Here is a 25,993-nt window from a genome sequence, read left to right as displayed (position 1 = left end):
CCCTCCCATCCATCCCCGCAGTAATACTTCCCTTGTGGTTGCAGCTTACTCTCCTTCAAGGTCAATAACCAATTCATGTAAAACAACTGTTAATGTAAAAACGGAACTGAGCAACAGACGCTGCGCGAGTCTTTTTATACGCGTGATGACGTCGGCGCCGATACGGAGGCTGTCGAGGGACATCGGCTTGAGGGACGTCGATGCGCAGCGCCCTCTACTGTAAAATTATTCCGAGGCCAGCAAGCTGGAGATGATCTATCAAAGATAAGGAATACGTCGGAGGAACATCCCATCGAAAGAACGTTACCAGGTAAGAAGTAACTTGTTCGTCTCTTTAAGCGGGTGGGGGATGCCCTTGGTTGATTTAACTTTGGACTTTAAGGCAGGAAGAATTCACCTGGAAATCTGTTCTGCCATAGAGGTGACGACAGATGTTTGCATGAAAGAGGAAAGCTCTTCTCCCTACCTCAGGGGTGCATCTGGGTTGACACTGCTATGTCCATGGCAGATAGTCTGCCTGTGCACTAGAACCAGGATCCTGCTCACTGTGGGTGAAGGACCCCTGCATATTCCTGACAACCTTCCTGGAGTGGATGTGTAGAATAAAGGGCACACCTTGTCCCTGGATTTAGCCCTCCCACCTTGTAAGTCAAGAAGCCACTTAGAACCCTGTTTACCTACATCAAGACATCTTTGATTGGGTTCAACCATGCTGAACTTCCTTCAATCTACTACAGGACATGCAGTGCTGCTTTTGGCACTCTCTGAACCTCGAATCGCATCGCGTACCTGCTCTTCAAACCATCCAGATGCTGCCTCAACCCATTGAAGGGGGCTACCTTTATTCCACCCCATTGCTGTCTCTCCGCCATAGAAGTGACTCGAACGTCGACTCAACCTGCTGGAAACCCAAAACTCCCCTGTTTCGAGTATCAACTAGACCCAGCAAAAGCATAGATTCACCACCGACTTGACTGGTAATTCAAACCGCAGGAAGCCATTGACTTGACCCGTCTCGACCGCTGACTCGATCCAATGGGGTTTTCCAGACGCAGGATTGCCGCTTCGGGAATGAGCGCACCATGGCGGAGTCAGATACCATTTCTTTCACTGAAACTCAAATAGCTGAATTGATTGAGGGCCCTTCGTTCTTTGAAAATCTCCAGCTACCAACTCAGGATAATAATACTTCGGGTGATGCAGTCCTTAGACTAAAAAAGAAACCATTTTGTACAGAGATGTACGGTCATGTGTTGAAGGAATACCTTAAGTCTAGCATCATTCCGCAAGGACTACAGGTTAAGATCATCCCTTGCTTATTCTTGAATGATATGGAATATAGTGAACTTCAGCCAAGTGGCTACCAAGTGTAGTCGTGATTTATTAGTCCTCACTATTACCACTGGCCAAAGAGTGAGTCAGAAAATTATGGTAACTGTACTTGAACAAGACAAGGCATTTTTGGCTATTTCTCTTATTATTGAAGCCAAACAAAAACTTGAACAAATAGAAAAATCATTCTCGGAGTTTAATCTAACCATAGAAAAAAAGACAAGCAAACTTAAAAAAGACATTTCTATGTTCAAAAAGGAGATTGTCTATCCATATTTGTTGGAAGATTTTAATCCACAGGCTTTTTGGAAACAATATGGCAATCGGCCTGGAGGAGCTGGCAGAAGACGGGGTGTTACTTTTTCTGACACCTCTTCAAACAGTTCAGACAATGAAAATTCTACCAATCTGAATTTAGGTACTCACCCTTTGCGAGGAAGGGGCGGCCCCAGAGGCCGCAGAAATTTCCAGCAGAGCAGAGGCCCTTACAGACAGTCACATATGCAAACACAGAATGCCCCCCCCCCCCCCCCACAGGGCCAAGGGCATCAGGATTTTCAAACCCGCAACCGGTCATACAGGTGGTAAATGAGGTGTTACCGATTTTCAATCTATCACCCCGCGCCTTGTCTGAACCAGAATTAGCTATATTAAAACGAGGCCTTTCGTTTGTCCCCACACAAACGCCTAGTGCGATGTACCTTACCAGCGAGATTCAACAGTTTTTGAGGAAAATTAGATTGAAAGTGTTCTTCGCTGATAAAGAGAACAGTTGCGAAGACAATAATATCTCAGGTTTATCTAAATCCTCGTCTTTTACACCGAGTGCGGCTGATCTTCCACCAGAAGTCTTAACTTTAGAAACTATTGTGTTGAAGGAGTTAGATAAATGTCTGGCACATTCCAGAAATAATACCAGACCTAATTTAGAACTTGCTGAATTTCATGCAATTGACTCCCTAGCTCAAGATCCCACCATAGTGATTAAAGCTGCCGACAAAGGCGGGGGGTGAGTGGTCTGGGATGCTGAGCTTTACAACCTAGAGGCCCTCAGACTTCTCAGCATACCAGGCCATTATCAAATATTACTAGTGACCCCTCCTCATCTATAAAGAAGAAGATACTTGCGTTGAGTGAAAATGGACTTCGTGAAGGTTTCTTGTCTTCAAAGGAACATGACTTTATTAACTTTTCAGAAGAAAGAACCTCCCTCTTTTATATCATCCCGAAAGTCCATAAGGATACTTTAAGGCCCCCAGGCCGGCCTATTGTTTCTGGGTGTAGTTCTATTTTAGAACCCCTGTCTAAATATATAGACACCTTCATCAACCACTAGCTATGGCCACCTCCAAGTTCCTTCTGGACTCCAGCACGTCCCTTTGATGCCTCCACACAAATCCTGGTCTCTTTAGACATTGAGGAACTTTATACCAATATCCCTCAGGATAAAGCTGTCTCTAGTCTATGCATCATGTTAGACAGGCGGCCTCTTCCTCACATTGTCCCTACTGAATTCCTCACTAATTGTGCTGCTGAACTGGTTTTGTCTAATAGCTTCTTTAAGTTTAGGGACACTTACTTCCTGCAAACCAAGGGTACCGCGATGGGCTGTACTTTTGCCCTGAATCTGGCCATTATTTTCATGTTTTTGTTCGAGGAAAATCATGTGCTTAATGCCACTAATCCCTTTGTCAAACACATCAAATTGTATCGTCGTTACACAGACGACATTTTGTTGCTCTGGGAAGGCGACTCCGACACATTGGATAGATTTATGGTCTGACTCAATCAGGTGGACCCCAACTTAAAATTCACTTTTGAATTTTCCACCTCTAGGATTGCCTTTCTCGACTTATCCATCTTTGTTGTCGAAGGGTGCCTACATACAGAACTGTACAGAAAACCGACAGAGCTTAACACCACTTTGCAATTTAAGAGCCAACACCCTAAGAGTCTACTATGCAATTTGCCGTATGGCATGTTCCTACGGCTACGACGTAATTGTACTGACATCTCCCATTTCAACAAACATGCAGATACATTACAAACCAGACTGCTACTCCGCCAAAAAACGTATTAAATACTCTAGAAAAAGAGTGCGATATACTAACCGGGATGCCCTACTTATTGCACAACCTAAAAACACAGAAAGAGAACAGATTGTCTGTGTCTCTACATTTTGCAAATTTAGCGAGTCCATTAAGGGGATTATCCTTATGAATTGGAGGATTTTGAACTCTGCCGAAATTAACTTGAAAAAAACCACTCTTTGCGTTCAAAAAAGGCAAGTGTCTGGCACAGAAGCTTACACGAGCCAACAGATTACCATTACAACGCAATTTGGTCAGGAATGTTAACCTCCTACCAGTGGTAGGGCATTACCCCTGTACCACCTGTATGGCTTGTAGATTTTCCAAAAAGACCACATATTTTGTCAATGAAGGTAGAAGATGGGATTTGCGCACGTTTACCACTTACAAAAGCAAGTACGTGGTGTATACCATCCAGTGCCCATGTAATATGCTTTATATAGGCAAGACCTCCAGGGAGATACATGTGCGCATCAATGAACATAGTTCTAAGATCAGGATGCACTGTCTCTCTGCCCCATTGGTGTCTCATTTTTTAGAGATGGGGCACGATGCAGACTCATTAAGATGGTTTTGCATCGAAAAAATCTCAGCAAGTAGACATGTGCAAACCACCAACAAACTGGCATACAAAGAACAAATGTGGATTTTCAACTTAAGGACTCTCCACAAAGGGCTGAACTCCTTGGAAACATGGGAGTTTAATGTAAGTTAGACAGTCTCCTTCTGGTCAGCGCTTTATGGCTCGTGTGCATTTAGCATTAGCCTTTTATAGTGCAGTTAGTTCATAGTTTCCTTCAGTGTTGATATATTCCAGGCTCTGTCACTTTTGCAGTCTGCATTTCTAGCTTAAGTCGAATGCTTTTATTACCAGGTCAATATTTTCCATCTATATTTTTCACCTATCTATACACACCTGGCATATATTAGTAGTCCATGTTGTCTCAGGTGGGTTACACTCTCTACTACTGATGGTACATACCAGGGAGCATGCCTGATCAATCGACAATTGAATTTCCATTCGTGTTACTGTCATTTGCACTGCCTTTTTCCTTTTGTGGTGCCAAATTTAAACTACTCCTTTACCTGCCCTGGGGCACTTCCCCATTCTTACAACGTGATGTTGCCGGTATTTACCACCCTCTTGCAACATCTGTACTTGCAATTCAGTTCCTCGCCATTTCAGCCATGTGTGGCGACTCTGAGGTTAATTGCCCAAGTCTGCACCGAGCTGCGGCTATTTTAAGTCGCCTCTTAGGGAATGCCCGGAGTTTCATCTCAGTCCCCTTTCTTTTTCCATTCATGGCCGCATTGAGCGCATTACATGTAGGTGATACGCTTTCATGTTTCTTAAATACGGCCACGCGTTGCTTCTTTCACGTGACTTTGATCACGGGCAGAGACCCATTCAGTGGATCGTCTTTTCCATCTACAACGCAGCACGGCGACTGCGGTTCGCTTTGCGAGCGGGCTGCTCTAATCTATTACAGCTGCCCTCTTGTTCAGAATTGTCTATCAAGTGAGTACGTGGGGCTGTGGTATAGCTGCTGGGCATTGAATTGGAATGTTTATACAATGAGTATCCCTGCAGGTTGTATAGGCCAGCACACTGAGGGCTTTACTATTGCTGCCAGATCTGAATTAGCAACTTACTAGTTAATACGCCTTATGTAGTCTTACATTGAAACTCACGGCCTTTTTAGCGTGTTTAGTACGTTTGGTGGTTATGGCACTCCTGTGCTACATTGCTCCATTAAGTCCGCATATATTTACATGCACGCGTGTTTTTAAGCCCACATTATGGGCACTCGCTTCTTGCTGCAGGAGTGCTTCTGCAGTTTTTACATTTCAACTGTTCATGGCTACAGTAGAATGCCTTCTTTCTCGCCCCTGTGTACGTGGGTTGGGCTAATATTATTGCTTGTTCAACAGTTTACTAGGCATTCTCTGCTGACACGACCTTCTTTGCTGCATCCACCACCCAGGAGGTGTTTCCATCATATCTACCTCTGTAGGGGGCTACTAACAGCAGTACTCCTCCATCTGCAGGTAATAAACGTTGACCTTCCACAGAAGCTTCTTCTGTTTAATGCAGTACTCCATTTGGGCTCAATTGCGGTGCAATTATCTTTCAGTTCTTGAACAGCTGCAGTCTCTAGTGGGGTCAGATTCCAGCTCATTGACCCTTCTTGTCCATTGTGTATGCGATTGGCTTATCACATGAGGTTAGACCGGCTTACTATTTATTACCGGGCTTTATTCAGTGTTTTCGCAGCCATACTATTCTTTCGGCTGCCTGTGGGCCTCTATGGTACTCATAAGAGACTTTTGCCCCTTTTTGTTTTTTTTATGGTGTCTTGACTCTTGCTCTTTTGCACACTCCATGGGGAAGGCTTTTCTGCACCTGTTTTTTTTGTTGTTTTTTTAAAATAAAACTCTGCTACTGGGGGCGTTTTTTGACTTTGTTCGACTCCCCCAGAACATAATCTCTTTTTTACTTCACTGGTCTGGAACAGGTGGCACATGGTGGTTATTTAATACAATTTCAATTGTTGGGTTTCGCCCATGAGATGGGGCACTGCTGCATATGTATGCAGTAATGCTCTTCTCTTGCAATCTTTCGCCTTGTATCTCCTGATGAAGACGTTGTGCAATATACATTCTTCGTGGAAACCGGCCAAGTTCATGGTCCAGGGATGTGATCTATACAACACCTCAGATCCACCCTTGTGATAGATTGTTTTTACTGTTTCTATTGTTGTATGTTAATCAATTTTTAAATATTTAAATAACTAGATGGTATGTGGGGAATGTGTAACTCACTCCCAATTGTTAATCAATTGTGTTATTTGTAGCTATTGTTGTTTGGTTGAATCTCACTATGAATGTTGTATGGTGTGAATGCTGTACTATGAATGGTTTTGATGATGAGAGAAAAAATATGGGCAAAGGAACCCTCTTTTTTAGGGGGCCTGACTCTTGAGGGTAGAAAAGATACACAATTATAAGGGGGGTAGAGTCAACAGGCTTCCCTAGCCAGTAGCGTGATGGGTGGTCAGTAGGACCTTGCAAGAAAAATACTGTGTTGGTAGTTAACCACAGACAAAAATCACCACAATGTGCATGAAACAATGATCAGCATTTATTTTCAAAGAAAAGAGAAGAAGTTTTGTCTGAAGGAATTCTTATGTGCCGGGGCACAACATAAGTACATATAAATGTGCATGTATACTCTGCACAGTGGTGGGTTAGTAAAAGGTGGTTGCAGAACATTCAGTGTATCGCCATTGTACAGTGAACATTGTTAAGTTGATGACAATTTCTTATACATATTGTTCAAGGTCACAATGTATCAAACAGTGTCTTAAGTTGATAATCTCTTATATATATTGTTCAAGGTCACAATATATCAAACAGTGTCGACACTTGGATGTGTGTTTCTGGTTCGGTAATTGTTTGGCGGAGCGCAGGGCTGGTAGACATGAGACAGCGCTGCAAGATGGATACCGAACTGTCTTCAGGACGTGTGCATCAGTGGTCAAAATATGGCGTCATCCTGCAGTGAGATGGACAACTAACGTTTAAAATGGTGAATTTGTCTAACATTGGTGAAAAAAGGGAATGCAAGGAACAAAGACCTACCAGGCAATGAATAAACGCTCTGGCTGTAGTCCATAGGTGGGGGCAGCTGCTTAAGATGCGGCTGGGGCGGAACTGCATAAATCAGGCGCTCGAGTCTATAATTGAGAGGAAAGACTATTAGGAAAAGGGCATAGAGGTTAAGCTCCTACTAAGTGAGGGAGTGCTGTTGGCTGAAAAAAGACTAAAACGGCACAAACCCCAACAGTAGTAAATTACGTGGTTAAGGTGGAAACTAAATAAATAAAGTATGCATGTTGCAGTACGACGTTGTTTCATATCTGCTGTGCATATGAAGAAAATGAAGTGCGGCCAGTATTTGAGGCCCTGTGACTTCGTCGGCAGAGTTATCAACAATGGGTGCCGTGACAGTGGTTCTAGATATGGGTCGGAGGTCGAGTGCCGGTAAGATAGTGAAAGGAGGACCGAGGGGATAGTATCGGACAATTATTGTAAAACGGAACGCAAAAGTGCGGCCGTGAGCTTACCTATTAGTTGGCCAAGTGAACTGTGTCAGTCGAAATCGGTGCGCAAGCGTAGTGGACAAGCCTCGGTATAAGTCGAGGTGTTTGTCAGTGCGCATGCGCCGGGGAGTAATGTCTACGTTGTGCGCCAGTGGGCCAGCCCATCAGGCACCGGTTCAGTATACTAAATCAGTTCGACCACGTTGAAAAACATGATTAAATATCCGACATTGTGAAGCTTACCATAAATCTGGCATGGAAAAACACTGTTTGACCTTGTATTTTACATGGTGTGTCATTTGAATATGCCATCCGTGTGCAGTAGATTACAGTCACACATTGCCCCAGTGAGCTGTGTAGGTCTGAGGTTGTGCGCAGGCGTGGTGGACAAGTCTCGGTGTGAGACAGGATACTGGTGGCTGTGTATGTGCCGTGCGCCATTTATGTGATGTGTTGGGCTCATGTATCAAAGATATCAATGCTAGATGTCCGTTTGTTATTAATACAAAAAAGGCAATCGTAACAACATATTAACAGAACGATTAAGACAATATTCAAATATACGATGTCTTATGATATTGTACTACATTGTTTTGCATGTGGCAACAAAAAAAGGTTATTACACTTTGTTTTAATCAATGTATGTCATTGGAGAGGTACTTTGGACACATTGAGAGATGTTTAACAAAAAGTCAAAGTGAAAGCGGGGAACAGATCCCGGGGTGTGTCATGACAGTGGTCAGCCAAAGGAATGGTTTGAGGATGAGCACAAATAAGCTATAGTAGTGTAGCCTCTGGTGTAGCGAAACAATGGCCTATTTCTTAAAGAAGAGATTCCATTCAATCGAGATATTGAGGCCATGTTTCACAGAGTTCAACCGGTAAATCCACTTTTGTTCGAGTTTGCGGAGGGCGAGATCTCCATCGTCTCCGCGGAAGGGATTGCGGACTGTTTGTAGTATTGCCCAGAATAAGTCATTGTGAGTGTGTTTCATTTTCTTATAATGTGCCACCAGAGGTTTGTCATCGATCTGATTTCGTATGCACGATCGATGTTCACATATGCATAGTCTGATTTCTCTTTTTGATTTGCCTATGTATATCAGGTTACACGGGCACTTTATAATGTAAACACACCATTTGGTTTTACAATTGGTGAAGGAATTGAGTGTCCACGGATTTCCTTTAAGGTCAATGGTCTTGATATTCGCTGTTAGGCTGCAGACAGAACAGTTTCCGCATTTGAAATGGCCTTGTACCGCTGCCATAGTGTGGTTTGGGTGTTGCTGGTGGTATCAACCTCAGTATATGTGTGTACAAGGATGTCCTTTAGATTCCGATTGCGTTTGAACGCAAAACGTGGTTTTTCCGGTTTGAAGCAATCTGTGTGTAGCTTATCCCAGTGTTTGAGAATCACTTTACGTATAGAATTACTCATTACTTCTTGCCTGACGGATAATGTGGCTAGGATACCCACGTTCTTTTGGAACCCTTGTCTATCTACATAGACCATTTTCTGAGACCATTCATCTGCAAAATGCCTTCATATGTTCAAGATACCACATCAATGATTAGGAAACTAGACACCCTACAAGCGGATCAAGACGACCTACTGGTGACACTTGACGTTGAATCTTTGTATACCAGTATCCCACAAAAAGAGTGCATACTAGTGCTCAAAACCTATCTAGACGCCAGAACATCTATGGACCCCCCGACTGCTTTTCTCCTTGAATGCATTCGTTTAGCCTTAATGGAAAACTACTTCATTTTCAAACAAACTTTCTATCAACAGTGCCATGGGACCAGCATGGGCGCCACTTTTGCCCCGGATGTAGCAAATTTGTTCATGGACAATTTTGAAAAGATCTCTATTTACGCTGAACACAACATCTTCAAAAATTCAATTGGCTGCTGGTTACGATATATCGACGACATTTTTATGATCTGGAAAGGCACAGAGGAGGACCTACACTCATTTCTGAAATGGTTAAACTCCCAAAATGTTTGTATCCAATTCACCATTGACTACAATAAAAACCAGATTCCTTTTCTAGATTTAGAAATATCTAAGAATCAAGACAATTCCTTGAATACCACATTATATCGCAAACCAACCTCCAAAAATACTTTGCTAGAGTATTCAAGCTCCCACCCCTTGGGCCTCAAAACAAATCTGCCCTTTGGTCAATTTCTACGTATCAGACGGAATTGTTCCACATTGAGTGAATATGATCTGAAAAGCAAAGAACTAGCAACTAGGCTCAAAGAACGTGGGTATCCTAGCCACATTATCCGTCAGGCAAGAAGAAGAGTCAAACATACCAACCGAGAGATCTGCCTCACCCCAACTGTCAGAAATCAATCAAAGGAAAAAATGACCTGCGTTACCACTTTTACCCCCATGAGTAATTCTATACGTAAAGTGATTCTCAAACACTGGGATAAGCTACACACAGATTGCTTCAAACCGGAAAAACCACGTTAAAATACCTAGACCTAACCTTGAACATTGACATTGCTACTGAAATCTTTTGGCAGAGTGCCTTTTATTTTCAAAGTCAGCATTCTCTGTTTCCTTTATAGGTGTGGGTCTTTGTTATTTTAATTTTAAATAGTTTTAAATAGTTTTTGCAGTGTTTACTTTTTAATGAAGTTACTATTTTTCTAATGGACATGTTTTATTTTGGTATCACTGTATACTATTGTAGATTCTGCTGCATCTGTACTAGCTCACACTCCTCCCAAAAGAGTGTAGCCCGCCCTCGGGCCACGTTACGTTAAGAGGTGAAGGAAGTATAACATTGGTCAGTGTATAACCTGTAGGTTGCATACTCGGTTGTTGTCAGTGCCGACTTTGCCTCCTATACTGTCATGTTTTAAGGTTCACCATAGCTGCTTGGCGCAAACTGCTGTTACAGAGGCGGAGTTGCTAGTCCATGGGTGGGTTGTGCTCAGGGAGGTTTGGGGTGTTGGGGATTTGCAGCTTTTTTAAATTTATTTTTTATTTTTAACTGGCTACCGGATGTGTATATTTTATAGGAAGCTGAAAAATATCATCCACAAAAAATTCTATGCCTAATAACTTTTGAGCCGTAGGACGGATCAGCACAAAAGAGTTCGGGCCTATGCCCCCCAGAACTGGAAATGTTTGTGCAAATCTGTTATGGTTCAAAAGATGTAAAGCGTAAAAAAAAAGGTGTTTTTTTTTTCCCTTTTCCATTCATTTTCACTCCCTCGCACAGCCCAAACTGCCAGATGGATTTGCGCCAAATAAGAAACAAATCGGGCCCAAAGCACTCAAAGGAAATACTTTGTTGGTTTGGCATACATCTGTCCAGTATATATATATTTTTTATTTGGCGTTCAGAGGGGTGCCCCTGTACCGGAAACATTAATCAGATCTCCCATGATGCAATGCGGGTGGCAAGCTTTTCCCTTTCTGAAAATCTGCCATTACCCATTTTTAGAATCAAGTTCGAGAATCATCAATTCGAAAAAACATTTAGCTGAACTGACGTTAAAGTGCCGATTTAATGCAACAAAACCCCTGAAATTTCGGCAGATGCCAAAAGCTGTGCCACCTTAACTATGAGGCACACATTGCACAGCCCGTAAGCACCCCGATGACCTCACAAATTACATCCCTGATGTTATCACGCAGATCACGCGTGCAAAAAAGAGCTGCAACATTTAAAAAGCATGTTTCTGGATGTTTACGGTGGATTCAGTTGCAAAGCTTGGTTGGAGTTTGCATTTAAAAAATACTATGACAAAGGATCTGGGTAAGCTCCCCGCACATTTACATTTCCCCTGGTGTCGCACATGTGCACTGACATTGCACTGTGTCTGTCACCATGTGACTTTCACTGACAGGCCACATTTCTATGCACACTCCTCCTGACATCTACATGTGCAGTGAATCCAATTAACCACATGCAAGCCAAGGTGTGTCGACACTTGACAATACTTGCAACATTTACAGCCCTTCCATTTACCATACTCCTAGCCATTTAGGACATGTTAGATGCCATCCGTGATAACTTCATTTGAGAAATCAGTCAATACATCACCTGCAACCACCTCAATGATCTTACTGATAAGTACCAGGCATGGGGAAACCTTTTTGACTGTATTTGGACAAAGCACAGATGCACTATACCCTGTCTTTTATGAAGGTATGACAACTTTTGTCAAGCATTGTAAATAATGTTTGGAGAACTAAAGAAGGTTATTCTTGCACATAGTAATTGACAATTTAGATGCAATATAGACATCTGCAAGCTTTGGACCTCCCGAGGTTTTACATTACAATTTCCACTAGCCCTATCCAGCATAGGCAATGGTGAGGATAAATGGGAGTCGTAGTTCAAAACGTGTAGTGGGATGTCAGCTTCAAACACCAGCACAAAAAGGGTTTTGTAGGGCCAGTACATTAGCTTCTATAGTCCTAATTACAATATGTCCTCACAACATGAAAGGGTTTTTAGAACATCGTTGACCCTCTCCGGCCACCTGCTCTAGCCTTTACTAGGCCTACCATTTGATTTGTTATAATGACAGTAAGTTGTCTGCCATACGTTGAAACGTTGATTTCGGAAACGGCACCTTATTATTTATGTTGTATTCTTTAGTGGACAGGTGTAAAGTCCTAATTGGAGTACTCTAATGTCTTTTTTGCTTAGGGGACTGTTTTTAAAACCGAGTCATAAAGGTACTAAACAGGGGAGTATCTATCCGGTGTAGGATGAGTTAGAGGGGAAAACAATGGATAAAGTCCTGGTTTCTTTTTGATGATGGAAATTAGTCTCCCAAAGTGTGTTCAAATAAGGTAGCAAGACCTAACTAGCCACCTTCATGGGCTTCTATGACCCAAACTGATTCCACTACAGTCCACCGCAGTTGCAGCTGGTGAATTTGTAAAATGGAGGTATGTAAAGGTTGTCCCTGAATTTAACCAAGTATGCTCACCTAAACCTAACAGAGCAACTTTGTGGCCGGTGCTTCCTGTTCAAAAGTATATAAAATAGACTGCTACTGTACATTTTCTGAGCAAAATATAGTGAAATAATGTGGGATTTACACTCCGTTCTGCAGGGCAACACATGACACACTTCAACAGTGCATAGGAACATTTTGTAACGGGTGTTGATGCTGGCTGTCTTTAAAGAAAAACCAGGAGGTCTCTCAAAAAAATATATGGCAGCATTGCCCCACATTCAAGCAGCTTTTGCTCAAACCTGATCATGAGGTATGTCCCTCCTTTGGGGTTTTTGTGTCCAAAGAACATAATTAGGCTGGTCTTGACATGCCAGCCCTGCCCCTGAGAAACACATTCTCATGCTGCTAGTGCCCCCAAAAAGGCAGTTTTCAACAATATATGCCTGCACTGCCCACCTTTCATGTTAGTGCCTAAATAAAATCCTGCTGTCTGTCTCAGTACATGGCACCATTGCCCTAGGTTGTACATTATGTGGCTCTCAGAGTGCATCTTTGCCCCAAACACATCCACACCCAAATCCAAACACACACACACACACACACACACACACACACACACAAACACACAAACACATTCACACAAACACACATGCAAACCAACTTTTTTAACATCAGTTTATTTTCTTTTTTTATGAGCCTAAATGCCAGGAATGTTTAATTATTTCCCAACTGACATTGGAAAACTTGCATCTTCTCAAACCAGGGGTTATTTTGATCTTTTCCCAGGATCCCTCACCATTGATTATGCTAACAACGGCTGATTGTGTTTGTTGTACAAAACATCTGGAGAGCCAATGGCTGCAGACCCCACCTTAATCTGCCCTAAACATCTTAATAAAATCAAGACTTCTGCAACCACAGAAGAACCTTTGTGATAAACCCATCTGCTTGTAGTTATCATTTGACAAAGGTATGTATCATGCACACAAACCTTGCACATCAAACAGTCGTCTGTAACACTTCATCAGAGCTGACACTTTTGAGAGTAAAGCACTGTCATTAGTATTGTTTTCAGTGTTTGCTGCCAAAACGTCTGGGGTGGGGATAGACTAACGTTCAAATTGTGGCTTTGTCAATTGCTAGTTCATGGTGCATGTGTCCATCTGCAGTGCAAATTGGCAGTCAGAAGGGAGGTTCTGGTCAACTGAATAGAATGTATGCCACCAGAAGACGCGTGCCTGTACTAACTTTCCCTATACACCAAACTGCCTCACCACAGGTACACTAATGCATCGCTCCAAACACCACTCTGACAGACACCACAGATAACCACACAAAGAATTTACATGGGCAACCTGTACTGTGCATTAACCACTGCTCCAGGCAACTCATAACATATTTAAAACGTACACACCACAGAAAGTCCTATATTTTCAGATCTGCACATATCAACATTGCTTCAAATCACCCTTAGCCTGCTCCCCTCCTCTTGCTGATCATAAAACACAAAAAAGCTATGAAAACAGCAGGTGGTGTGCAATTGTGTGCAAGTTCTATGGACCATCCAAGCAACTTCGGTGATCGGCGGAAATGGGGAAGGAAATAAATGTTGGTTCTGCCACAGTCAGTACACTATACTAGAACCTCTGCTGCACTGACTGGCCGGTGAGCCTATACATCTGCCTGTCAAATCAATTGTTATGGGACAAAGCGAGAGATTGTACAACAGTAACAATATTCTAGATGATGGTCTCAGGGGCCATAAACAAAAGCACAAGGGGGACACAATTGTTTCCCTAAAATCATTAAATCTGCCCCATTGTAAGGAACATTTTATTCAACCAGTGTGAAGGTAATAACTTATAAGGAATCACATTTTGAAGTTGAGGCACAGTGAGATTAAGTAATGTGTTCATGATTACCCCCTTTTGTTAAGCATTGAAGTGAGGATTTTAGTTCACGCGGCATTTTAGACCCTTGACCACATCATTTCTGAACTCTACCTGTTAAAAATATTTAAGTTTTGGCTTTCCAGGAGTACAATACTGCTGCTGTGTAGTGATTTTTTTAAAATACACAAATAGTATATGGAAAAATGTTGTTAAGGCAAAAGAATATAATTGTGGCTTTATTTCCACATCCTGAATGGGAAACTACAAGTCACAGAATACAACATAATGCAAGTTTCAACATGTGTATTGCACACCACTGTAATGTTAGCACCTAAAAGACACACACTGAAATAATGTGTGTATTAAGGTCACCTTAGTATAGAGATTGTGAGACACTTTCAGCTTGAAGTTAAATGATGTTAACATTTGACTAGCCACATACAAGCAAAACCTTTTTTTCTATTTAAGTTATATCCTTTAAAGGGAGCTTTATTTCGTTACATATTTGAATTGTATGGCTAGTAGACGGATTTGGTAGGCAACTGGAGGGTGTGTGGTCTTTTACTAGGAAATGTTACATCATTGTGCCAATTGACTAAAAGCCTTAGAAAGGCAATGCTAACAAAATAAATATTTTACAGCAGTAATTGTGGTGCCACTGTTAAGATGCCTTTTCTCATCTGTGTTTTGTCATGCTGGTGACCGCAACAATCGCTCGAATGGGAAGGGGTGGCTGCAACCATTAGCAGGGCAAAAGTTGACGCAGAGAAAGTGTGAAAACTGCCTCCCAAGAGTTAGAGAACAGAGTGTTTGGGTTATTTTCTCCCGGTCACAGGGCCCTCTTGGCGAGGCAGCAGCCATAGGCGTAAATTTAGGTGGGGACAAGGATGTTTGTCCCCACCCCCAACTTTTGTGGCACACCATTTTGGTCCTCTCATTTGGCAGGGGCCCCTTTCATTTAGATATCTCCGCCCCCCACATCCAGCCCCAGCATTTTCTGCGAAGTTACTCCACCAGCAGCAGCTGGGGATACATTTCCTGGTCTGCTCTTTGAAGGCCCGATTTCCAGCACTGTGGAGTTCAAACTGCGCCCCCCCTCCTACTCCTACGGTAGATACGCTACTGGTATTAAAGTATCCCATCATGGCAAATGCTTAATCAAAGCAAAAATAAAGAGGTGATGGCTGGAAGGTTTAGAATGAATCTTAACCTCTGGCATAGTTCTGGGCAACCCTTCAGACCATAGTTCTTGGCCTGTCAAGCCATTACAGAAGGGGAAAGACCATATGCAAATCAGGCTTGGTCCAACCCCAAGAGGGGCAGTCCAGCCCGAACTGCTACCTCACATCCCTTCTGCACGAGACCACAGGAATTATTTCTAAACCTTACAGCCACTTGTTTTTGCTTTGCCACCCCGAGTGAGACGGGTACGGCCAGACTTGGGTCCTGTGTCTGCTAGGCCTAGAGACCCAAGCTGCTCCTCGCCGATGATGCCCAATGAGGCTGAAACATGTTTGGTGATGTTTGTGGTCTCGTGCAGCTTGGATATGACCTAGGAGTTTGGGCTGGACTCCCCCTTTGCGGGTGGAGCCAAGCCTGGTTTGCATGTGGTCTTTCCCCTTTCTTTAAGGACTTGACAGGCGAAGAACGATGGACTGGAGGGTTGCCCAGAGCAAGTGAAGATTAGGGACACCTAGCCTGTGGATGTTTATTTAATCACCCGTTGATCACCCATGGCTGTGCTAGCCATATGGCCATGCCCACCTGCTACCTGCCCTTCCACACCCAAGACATCCACTCTTTTTGAGTTTAGCTGTGTTTCTTTTTTTTTAGCAGCCTTCCGAAAGACAACTGCTTAATTGCAGCTAAAACCCAGCTACTAGTGTGATACAACTGTCTTAACCAAATGTCAATTCATCCACTTCGTTTAGAAGCAATATATATCCTTACATCTGTTGCTTGAACTGAAGTCTTAAAAACGAGCAATGGCAAAGCCAACCGTTTTGTCTTTTGGATGGGCATTTTCCAGGTTCTAGCACAATCAGCCAATTTTTGCCACCCTCTCGGCATGTAGCACCATTATGCCAGTGCCATGAAAATGCAGATTTCATGTCTACACTACGTTTTTGCCAGTGCGCAGCTCTCTTTTTCTGGCCCAATTCCTTCCCTGGGTTCAGACAGGAGTCGTAAACGGAACGAGTATCAGAGCACCAAAGAGGAGCACCAAAGAGTCTGCGCCAGTGTAATCTGGGCTCCCATTCTGCTTATTTCTTTTTTTTTTTTTTTTTTTTTTTTTTTTTTTTTTGATTTTAATGATTTTTATTGTTAAAATATTGATTTTGATACAGATATCAACAGGTTACAGACTTTGAATAAAACAAGAACCACAAAGAAATGACATAGTAAATGATTTTGATCCTTTGTAATAGTATTTCTATAAGGCTAAGTCATTTGTTAAATTCACAACGAATGTAATATGAACTATAATAGATATAAACCGTGTTAATATAACTTGTAGTTTAGAATTAATTATATCACAGGTCTGCAACGAGTGACGTATATGTAGTGAATATAGAGATTTGGATTCTGCTTATTTCTATAGGTGGTGAGCTCGTTGGCGCCGAGGACATACTCCGATTCGGGCGGGGGGCTGGGGGGGGGCGAAGAATGCAATGTGCTGGCATGTGGGGAATGCTATCAAGATGTTTAGTGTTGGGATTCTGTAAATATGCTTTGCTGACAGGTGGCGAGGCCAAGCCTGCTAGAACGAGACCTTACAAATGCATGCAATCGTTATATGAGCTGATGTGGTGAATACTAAATGGGCGGTGTCATCCCAGTTGAGTGACCTTTCAGTGGACGGCTCCACCCCGCCTTGCTCTGATCACTTCGGGGTCGCATCTAGGTGTAATGACTGCATGCCCCCATTCATTCCTTAGTTGTGTTTTCACGCTTTGTGTACAGTGGCGCACCTTTTGCCTTACTGCTTCCGGTTGCTCTTCTTTTCCAGGCCTGAGGATTCGGTCTCCGAGATCCCGCTCCTGCCTCGTGATGTCCTCCAGGTCCTCAGCCAACAGCTGGGCAGCTGTGTGCACAAGTTCTCCTCTCAGGAGGCGGCCGAGGCGGGCCTTGGCCAGGCGCTCCTGCTCATCAAGTTCTTCATCATCATCTGCAGGTGCGTGCACGGTTCCTACCCAAGTCAAGGTGCTTGCTTCTTGGTTTCTCTCTGCAACCCACTGGATCACACATCACTCACTGCCTTTAGTGCTGCCTCTGTTTCTTTCATGGCAGCCTAAAATAAGGGGGGGGCTTGTAGGCGAAAGTTGCACGAGGATTTGGGGAGTTAGCACAACATTGTTGTCACAGTTGCTGCCTGCTTCACAAACAATGCGTTGTGTGTTGTTTTACTTTATCAGCGCACAAGCTTCCTTTCTGAAGCAGGAACTGTTGTGTCCCATTGGGGCTGTCTGTGGGCAGAGGTATTCTCTAATGTCCTGCATGAGTGATGCAGGTCTGAAATGTGTGTTGTGCTGTTAGGGGTGAAGCTGGGTTGGGTGTCCCATGGATGTCAGTTGGCGTTTGTGTCAAAAGGGTGGTTATCTTGTTCTGTGTAGCCTGCCACGGAAAAAGAAAATAAACCGCCTGAACAGGAAAACCTCCCACTCTGGAGTGTATAAGGACATGTACCACCAGAATGCGATCTGTGGGTGGGAGGATGCTGTTTCCCGTCAATGGTTGTTCACGGGAGGCTCATTCGTGTTGGGTGCTTTGGTCATCTAAAGTTCCCCTTCTTTGCGTATGAGGCTCTGCTAGGAAATCTTACTTGTAGGGGAAGGTTGAGAGCATGATGCGAAGAATAGAATTCCTAGTTCAACCGTTACCTGCATATACACCTCGCGTTTGCTCCCATGTTGCACAGTGTTGTGTAGTGCATTGAAATTGTGGAAATTAGTGGTAGCACAGATGATTGCGAGAGGTCAGTGTTCATTGTCAGACTGCTCAAATAACCATCGCACTTATTGTAACCAGGGTTGCTGCTAGGCCTAGAAAATATCTGGGGCTACGCCAATGTCGCGACTGTTGGGACTCGGGGCTAGGTAGCCTTTTGGTTGTAGCCCCTGAGCTTCTATCCTGGACTACAACCAAAAGACCCGGGGCTATAGCCCCCTCAGCCCCCCTCCCCTCAGCAACTCCTCTGATTTTAACACATAAGGACTGCTTGGCAGGTGTAGTCTGTCCATTTCTCTGCACACAAAGGCCAGAGGCCCGTCAGTCCTGTCCATTTCACTCCCGGCAAGGATTCCTGTTCAACTAGTCTGCCTTTCTCTATCCCTGCAGGTAGCTTACATAGATCTGCCAACCCTGCCAATCTCTATTCACCAAGACATGCCATTTCCCTGTAGATTAGCACCCTCTAGGTGCTTCAAGTCTGCCCGTTTCCCTGCAGCGAACGATCCCCTAGACCCAGTAGCATGCCCCTTCCCCTGCCTATCATTTCACACACGCTTCAGCTCTGCCTTAAAAAGATCTTGGAGTAAATTATGTTACAGAAACACACTGAATATCAGTGATGCCAATTCACCAGAATTCCAGAGGTAGTGGAAGTGAAAACACGCACAACCCACCTCCCTCCCCCCTCCCCCTCCTCCTCTGCCCCTTAACTTTGACCTAGATGACGCCACTGGAAGTGGTGTCAAATGACTGAAGAACCCTGAGAGATCAAGTGAAATAGTAAAAAGGTTACTACAATTATCTTTTAGGAATGACCCCCATGAATAGGTTCAGACCATGTCCCGGAATAAACTCAAATGCCAAAGAACAGTCTTGTGTCCCCTGAACCAGAAGCATGCACCCTGATACCGACTGCTATATACAGCTGCACCCTCATGTGCTCAGTAGCCTTCCGTGCCCAGTAAAGTCACTTTTGCCGGGTGGCAACCTCATAATCCCATATATGTTCATCATGTGACAGACGTCCTACATATCCAAAACGGCCTCATATATGGAAATAGTCTCCTGTGCCCAGGAACAGACTGTCAGGAATGCCGTCAGGATTCAGATCCTCCTCCCTCTCCTCCTCACCTGACTCCTCAGAGGTGAATTCCTTAGGAACAGCTTCCGTCTTCCTACAGTCCTTCTTCCTTTTAGGAGTCTTGTCCGTGGGTGTCCGGACCTTCCGTTCATATAAATGGGGTCTATCCCCTCCGGAGGCCACCTTGGCAGAGATAGAACCCTGTCCGCGGGGACCCCCAGGGGGCCAGCCCTAATTCCAGGGAAAAAGCACAAAGGCGGAAAAAACCCTGGTTTCCAGATGGGTTCAAAAGGGTGAAAGTCTGTTTCCAGCTCAAATGGGTAAAGTCTGTTCCAGCTCTGTATTTCCAAAAAAGATGAACAGGATTCCGAAGTACAAGCAATGTGGGTAATCCCACACCAAACAGTCCTTTGAAAAAGGGTTCACGAGGATGTCTTGAAAGGCTGGGGACCAAATAGGAATAAATTGACGAGTGGCTAGAGGAGTAAATAAAATGACAGACAAGAAGAGCAAGAATTGGAAATAGACAGATCCCAAAGATGCCAGTATAAGGAGAAAAAAAGAGTAAGGAACAAGGATACAGAGAAACTGAATAAGATTTAAGATAAAAAGAAAACTACACGGTAGAATGAAAGGCAAGAATGCTCACAGAGTGAGAGAATGTTCTGCAAACGTACGAATCGGTGGGCGCCGAATTGCAGGAAACTAAATGGCGCCGTTGAATTTGAGTGCCGCTCGTAACTGACAGACTAAGACAAAGGACAGAAACCCAGAAAGGAGATAGTGAATACTCCAAGGAAAACAAGGGCACGAAACAAGGTAAGTGGAAAGGTAGAAGAACGGTTACCAGTGAGAACGGAATGGGATTTTCACACGGCGAACAGGAGGCGGATGCCGTAATACAGAAGAACGGTAAACAGAGGAGTAGACACGTACACTCTGGAGAGGAAGTACTCGAATGACAGCAAGGGAAGGAGGACAGGAGGGGAATTTAGGAGGGCAAAAGAACAGTTAAGGAAGGTCAGCAGGGTAAAGACACGGACGTAGTAACCACACGATACGGAGCGCTGAAGTAGTAGAATATACAGATACAACGCGCCGGATGGTGGGAGGAGTCAGCTTTTAAAGCAACGTCCGCCATACTGGGTGAGGACTGGAATGCGCACTGGGCAATTCAATGCCTCCAGCGATTCTAGATCTTCCATCCGCCGTTCCTGACACAGACCAGCATGACTACTTTGCTTGGGAACAGGCACATGTAACCACGCACAACTGTGTGTGCCCAGGTAAACTCCTGGGGCTGGAGCCGTCTAACCTCTCTGAATCGCCCCACTTAAAAAGGTGTGTTCTCTTCTACCCAGTGTTATCGTTTGACCCGCATCCGCCTCATATGCCCAGATAGGCGATTTTTCCCAGGAGCTGACAGTTTGGATTAGACACAGGCTAAATTGTTGATGTAGTGTTTTATTTACAACTACAGCTACCCACTCAAGATACTGCAACCCTGTGCAAAGGGCAGTTTTGAATGCCAGGTTACTGTGATTATGTGCAAAAAGAAGTTTTTATTGCCCAAATACTGACGTTTTATTGGTGTCCAGTGATTTACCGCCGAATAATCACCACACATTTTTCAGTGCAGAATATTCAGCAGTAAAAGTTACTGGATATTAAAACAAGCAATGGCAATGCCAAAGGTGTGGCTTTGGTGTAGACATGGGAAAGGCACTTGCCAGGCACTGCTGCAGTGTTATTAACTGGCTATTGGTGGTAGCGGGTGCAACATGGTGGGAGTACCTGGGCATGTAATAGCAGTGCCTGGCAAATGCCTATCTTTTATAAACAAGCCAAAATGGTGGCTTTGCCAATGCTTGTTTTTACCAGGACTTCCATGGGGGACACACATAGTGCTTATAAATTAGTGGCTGAAGGCAGACCTGGCTAAGACCTTTTTATTACACCAGTGGAGACTTTAAAATTAAGTGATTAACACTTGGAAGACTGCTTTGAGAAAACACTGGCAGCCACTTCATTGCAAAGCTTGATGGTAAGGCTTGATTAAAGCGAGCTCAAAGAGTTCCCATAAGGAGGTGTTTTGGGCAGAAGGGGCAGGAACTGGGTGGGAATGGCCATATGGATTAACATGGCCAGGTGCAGTAAATGGGTGGCAAATAACCAAACTCCTACAAGCTTTGTGTCCCTCCTCATATGGCATTTCCCCCTATCTGTACTCAAATGGAATAGTTTCAGCTAATGGCCCAATCTAATGAGGGTTGGTTTGGGTAAGGGCATATTGTTTTTCGTAATTAGGTCGGGAATGCATTGTCCAAGTTTGTAGCTGCATGAGCAAGGCTGAACGTCAGACGGATGGGTGCTGCAAGTGATTCACTCCAGACACACTCTAGAAGTAACTAAAAGACCCCAGTTTCAGCCCAAGAGGGGTACAGAACATCACATCCCACCAACTGCGCAAAGAGCTTCAAAATGTGCTCAATAAGGCAGCCATATAGGAAGTGCCATCTGCTCATCAAGGGCAGGGATATTACTCCTGGTTCTTCCTGGTGCAGGAAAAGAAGTTAAAACTCAGGAAGATTCTGGACCATCAAGGTCTAAACAAATCAAGAAGCATGTTACACCCTTCCGGCGCTGGTCTCTTTGGCAGCGCCGCCGGTTATGCGGCACAATACGGATTAGTACGCCCAAGATGGCCGCTAATATCCTTGACGTTACTGCAGACAGTGGTACAGACTCTGCACGTCTCCTAGAGACGCAGATTGCCGGTCACGTGATTCCATATAGTGAAGGAAGGACTGCAATCCGATGCGTCTCTACTGTTGACGACGATCTTCTATCAAACATACAGAATGGGCATCGGATCGCTCGTTTACCTCTTCAAGCTGCTCAAGATCGAGCTAAACGAAATGCAGATCGCCATCACCGTGAGATGCCAGATTTAAAGGTGGGAGATTCAGTCTGGCTAGCCTCACGGTTTGATGCCTACCCCCGGGGACCCAGACCAAGTCCAGCAACCCCGGAAGCAGGCATCAAGTTATCCCAAGCAAGCCCAACAACCCCTGCTAAGGGCTATTTGGGTCCAGTCCTGGCGCCATAGGCGCCATGCTCATATATTAAAACTTAAATGATGCAGACCATGCTGCAAACTTACCTGATGCAGACCATGCTGCAAGAGCTCCAAGCCAAAAGAGGCTTGGAAGGGACTACTTTACTTAGGGACTATTTTTTTACTCGGGCGTGGCTGGAGAGGAATACTTACCTGGGACTACTTTGGAGGCTATTTAAACCACACCCGAAGAGCAGCACACGCTTCGCGTTATTCTGCATCCAGCAGCGTAACACTCACCGTGCCTGCAAGTCTGCATCCAGCCTTCTGCCACGCCCGCCTCGAGTTTGGAGCTCCTAGAAAAAGGGAGAAAGAAGGAGAAAAAGTTAGAACAAGAGCAATACCTTTTGATCCTTACCTGAATTCCCGATCCATCGCGCCTTCGAGCTGGAAGACAGAAGCTATTTATGCGCGTCGCCTCGCCTGCTGCAGCGCTGCGCTGAACTCACCGGCCTTCGCAGCATCTTCACATTCCACCGCATCCTCCTGCATGTTCCCGCCGCACTCCGGCACCTAAGGAGAAGACAAGAACAGCAAGGTGAGCCAAGGGAATACACAGAGGAATATTAGTTACCCCCGCCCCCATAGACTTACCTGATTTTACCACCGGGGGTACTATTCTTCTTCACGGGTCGGCGCAGCTTCCACTGCATCTTTGCCGAACCCCGGCCCCTAAGGGGAACCAAAAGGACAGCAGGTGAAACAAAGGGACTAACAAGGGGAACCCTCCTCACCACAATAGACTTACCTGATTTTAAGGCCGGAGGTATTATTCCCCGAGACTTCATACTTTCTCTCAGCGCCTGAATAAGGGAGAAAACAACAGGTTACATATTGACATTATTTTATCGAACTGTGTTGGAAAATACAAATCCTTACCAGAATACTACCGCTTGCCACGAGGAACTCTTCATTAGGGTCAAGCTGCAACCTGCAAGGAATCGGACAAGAGTGAAAGTGAGGCATTTGAACTCTTACGAACTTTCTACTTACGGTGTCTTGCCGGGAATCTTGGAGTCAATATTGTTCTGGAACTCACCAATTCCTTCGAGCCAGTGAAGCAACTGGTTATCAACACACCCCTGCGCTCAATGCAGGATGGAGAGCTCATCTTTTCAAACCATCAGGTGAGACTACAAGAGGGGACATCCAAGGTGATCTGTGGGGAGAACAGCGGGGGTGGGGGATTTAGACTCATCTCCACGGGTGGTTAATTCCCTTTCTCCATTTGCAGAAGAATATTCCTACGGGCCAAGCAAACGAAGCTAGGTGGGCCAGTCCAGTCCGGCCCTATGCGTCACATTGGTGGAGACCGCAGCTGTCCAGTTCCGATCGCCTCTGTGGGAGCCAGGTGAGCGTAACACGGTTCCTCCCTAGGCATTTAACCCCTTCTAAACTATCTCCTAAATTATTTGGTCCTTTCAAAGTGAAGGCGTTGGTGGGAACTGCTGCTGTTCGATTGGCATTACCCATTTCATGGTCTCGTATTCATCCAGTCTTTCATGTTTCACAGATCAAGTTGACTGTGAATGACCGCTTTCTACGAACTAACAAGACGCATCCTCCCCGGTTATGACCGACACCGGTCCTGAATACGAGGTCGCCTGCATCTGTGACTCCCGTTATTATAGGGGCTGCCTTCAATTTCTGGTGGATTGGAAGGGGTATTCCCCTGCTGAAGGTCCTGGAAAGCGGCCTCCGGGGTTCACGCCCCTAGACTAATACGTTGATTTTTTCGGTTACACCCGGGGAAGTTGGTTTAACCCTTCTTGAGGAGGGGGCATACTGTTACACCGTTCCGGCGCTGGTCTCTTTGGCAGCGCCGCCGGTTATGCGGCACAATACGGATTAGTACGCCCAAGATGGCCGCTAATCTCCTCGACGTTACTGCAGACAGCGGTACAGACTCTGCACGTCTCCTAGAGACGCGGATTGCCGGTCACATGATTCCATATAGTGAAGGAAGGACTGCAATCCGATGCGTCGCTACGGTTGAAGACGGCGCTCCGTAAGTTTGCTTCTAGGTATTAGAGCTACGTTCACCTTTGCAGATTCTAACTACTTTCTAACCTTTTCTCTGTTTCATCATCCTTCTCCCAGACTTCTTCAGCTGCCCTCTTCCTTTCTCAAGATTTCAAATCGGCTCCTGTATTGGATCCCGTCCATCCCCGACAATCCATCTACTTCCATTCTCCGTTCTGAACATCACGTTGTTTCTGACTTCCCATCCAAAGTGAGTTGGCTTCTTCTGCCCACAAGCCCTCTGTATTTCCCCTGTGACATTTGCAGAAGAGAACTCTCTTTATCCTTAGGGTGGGTTTTCTACTAACCTTCCGGGACCTAGGTGTTTAGCCTGCAGTATTCCGGGTCCACATTAGCCCTCCAGTTTTTTACGGCGGGATCGGCCAGTAAGTGTCAGCCTACCATTTATCCTACTCTACCCTTCTTACGTCTAACAACTGTATACTTACCTGTTCTGTCTCTGTCCGTAGAGATTCCAATTCCGCCACAAGCCTTCCACTATACAGAAGACTGCTACCTACCTCCAGACGTCCTGTGAGCCGCATCCATCCAGGGTTTTCTTCCCCCTGAGGGTTTCCCTGGGGGTCGTGCTCCTTGCCTCATTGGTTTTGTAATTATTTCCGGTGAGGGGAGGGCAGGGCTGTCCTGGAGATCTTCATTTCAGCATTTGTCTTCTCCTTGGGAAGTAGCTGTTTGATCAGGTTAGTGATCTTCTTTGATTCCGATTGTCAGAGATAACAAAGCAATCATTCCAGGTGAATATGATGCAGAGGGTACTCACCTTCCCGAGGAAATGTGACCTTCAATCTACAGGATTCATATTTTCATGTGGTGATTCATTAAATACACCAGGCATTTTTATGACTCTTAATAGGGAAGAGATCAATATCGGTGGAAGATTCTCCTGTTTGGATTACACGCAGCTTCCTGGGTCTTCCCCAGATGCCTTGCCCTGGTAGTTGCACACTGACAGGTCTGAGCTGGTAGGATTCTGCAGGAGCTGCTGGCCCTGTAAGCATCCCGCTTACAACAGATCGTGCAGTCCTGCTGCACTCACAACAACCCTGGTAGAAAGGGGAAGTGGATAAAACAATAAACAACGCACTTGTCAGCTTCTTGAGATGTGTAGAAAGAGAAGGCACAAGCCGTTACTTCCTGGCACCTTGTCTGTGGTTTCTTTATGTTGAAACCCTCAGCGCACCACCAAATAATCCAATAAGGAAACGGGCAGCAAAGGCAGAGGCAGGGTTTCTGCACAGCTTCATGGTAATAACGTAGTTGGCATCAGACATAGTATCCCTGTCTTGAAAGTGGGGCCCCTCTGCACTGAGGTTTTGAGAATTCTTAGTTTTACACATTGAACCACATACAGGGATGTCAGTATTCTATGTTTAGTCTGTTACATTAAGAATGGACTTTCTAAGAGTACATCTTGTGGGTGTGGTTTTACAGTACCCGTCGAG

General features: G+C 44.7%; 1 protein-coding gene across 4 annotated transcripts in view; it reads left to right on the top strand.

The window, feature by feature from the left end:
- NBEAL2 (neurobeachin like 2) overlaps window positions 1-25,993 on the top strand; it is a 1,179,347-nt gene that overhangs the window by 433,048 nt on the left and 720,306 nt on the right. For all 4 annotated transcript variants that reach the window (XM_069645798.1, XM_069645800.1, XM_069645799.1 and 1 more), the window contains exon 3: window positions 17,369-17,533. In XM_069645798.1, coding sequence (XP_069501899.1) covers window positions 17,369-17,533 — 165 coding nt within the window. The remainder of the gene's footprint in view (window positions 1-17,368; window positions 17,534-25,993) is intronic.

The sequence above is a fragment of the Ambystoma mexicanum genome, chromosome 2p (assembly GCF_040938575.1).
Source record: "Ambystoma mexicanum isolate Mex_15411 chromosome 2p, UKY_AmexF1_1, whole genome shotgun sequence".
In the NCBI taxonomy this organism is placed as follows: Eukaryota; Metazoa; Chordata; class Amphibia; order Caudata; family Ambystomatidae; genus Ambystoma; species Ambystoma mexicanum.
Note: the sequence above shows the minus strand (reverse complement) of the source record. Positions and strands in the feature narration are given on the sequence as shown.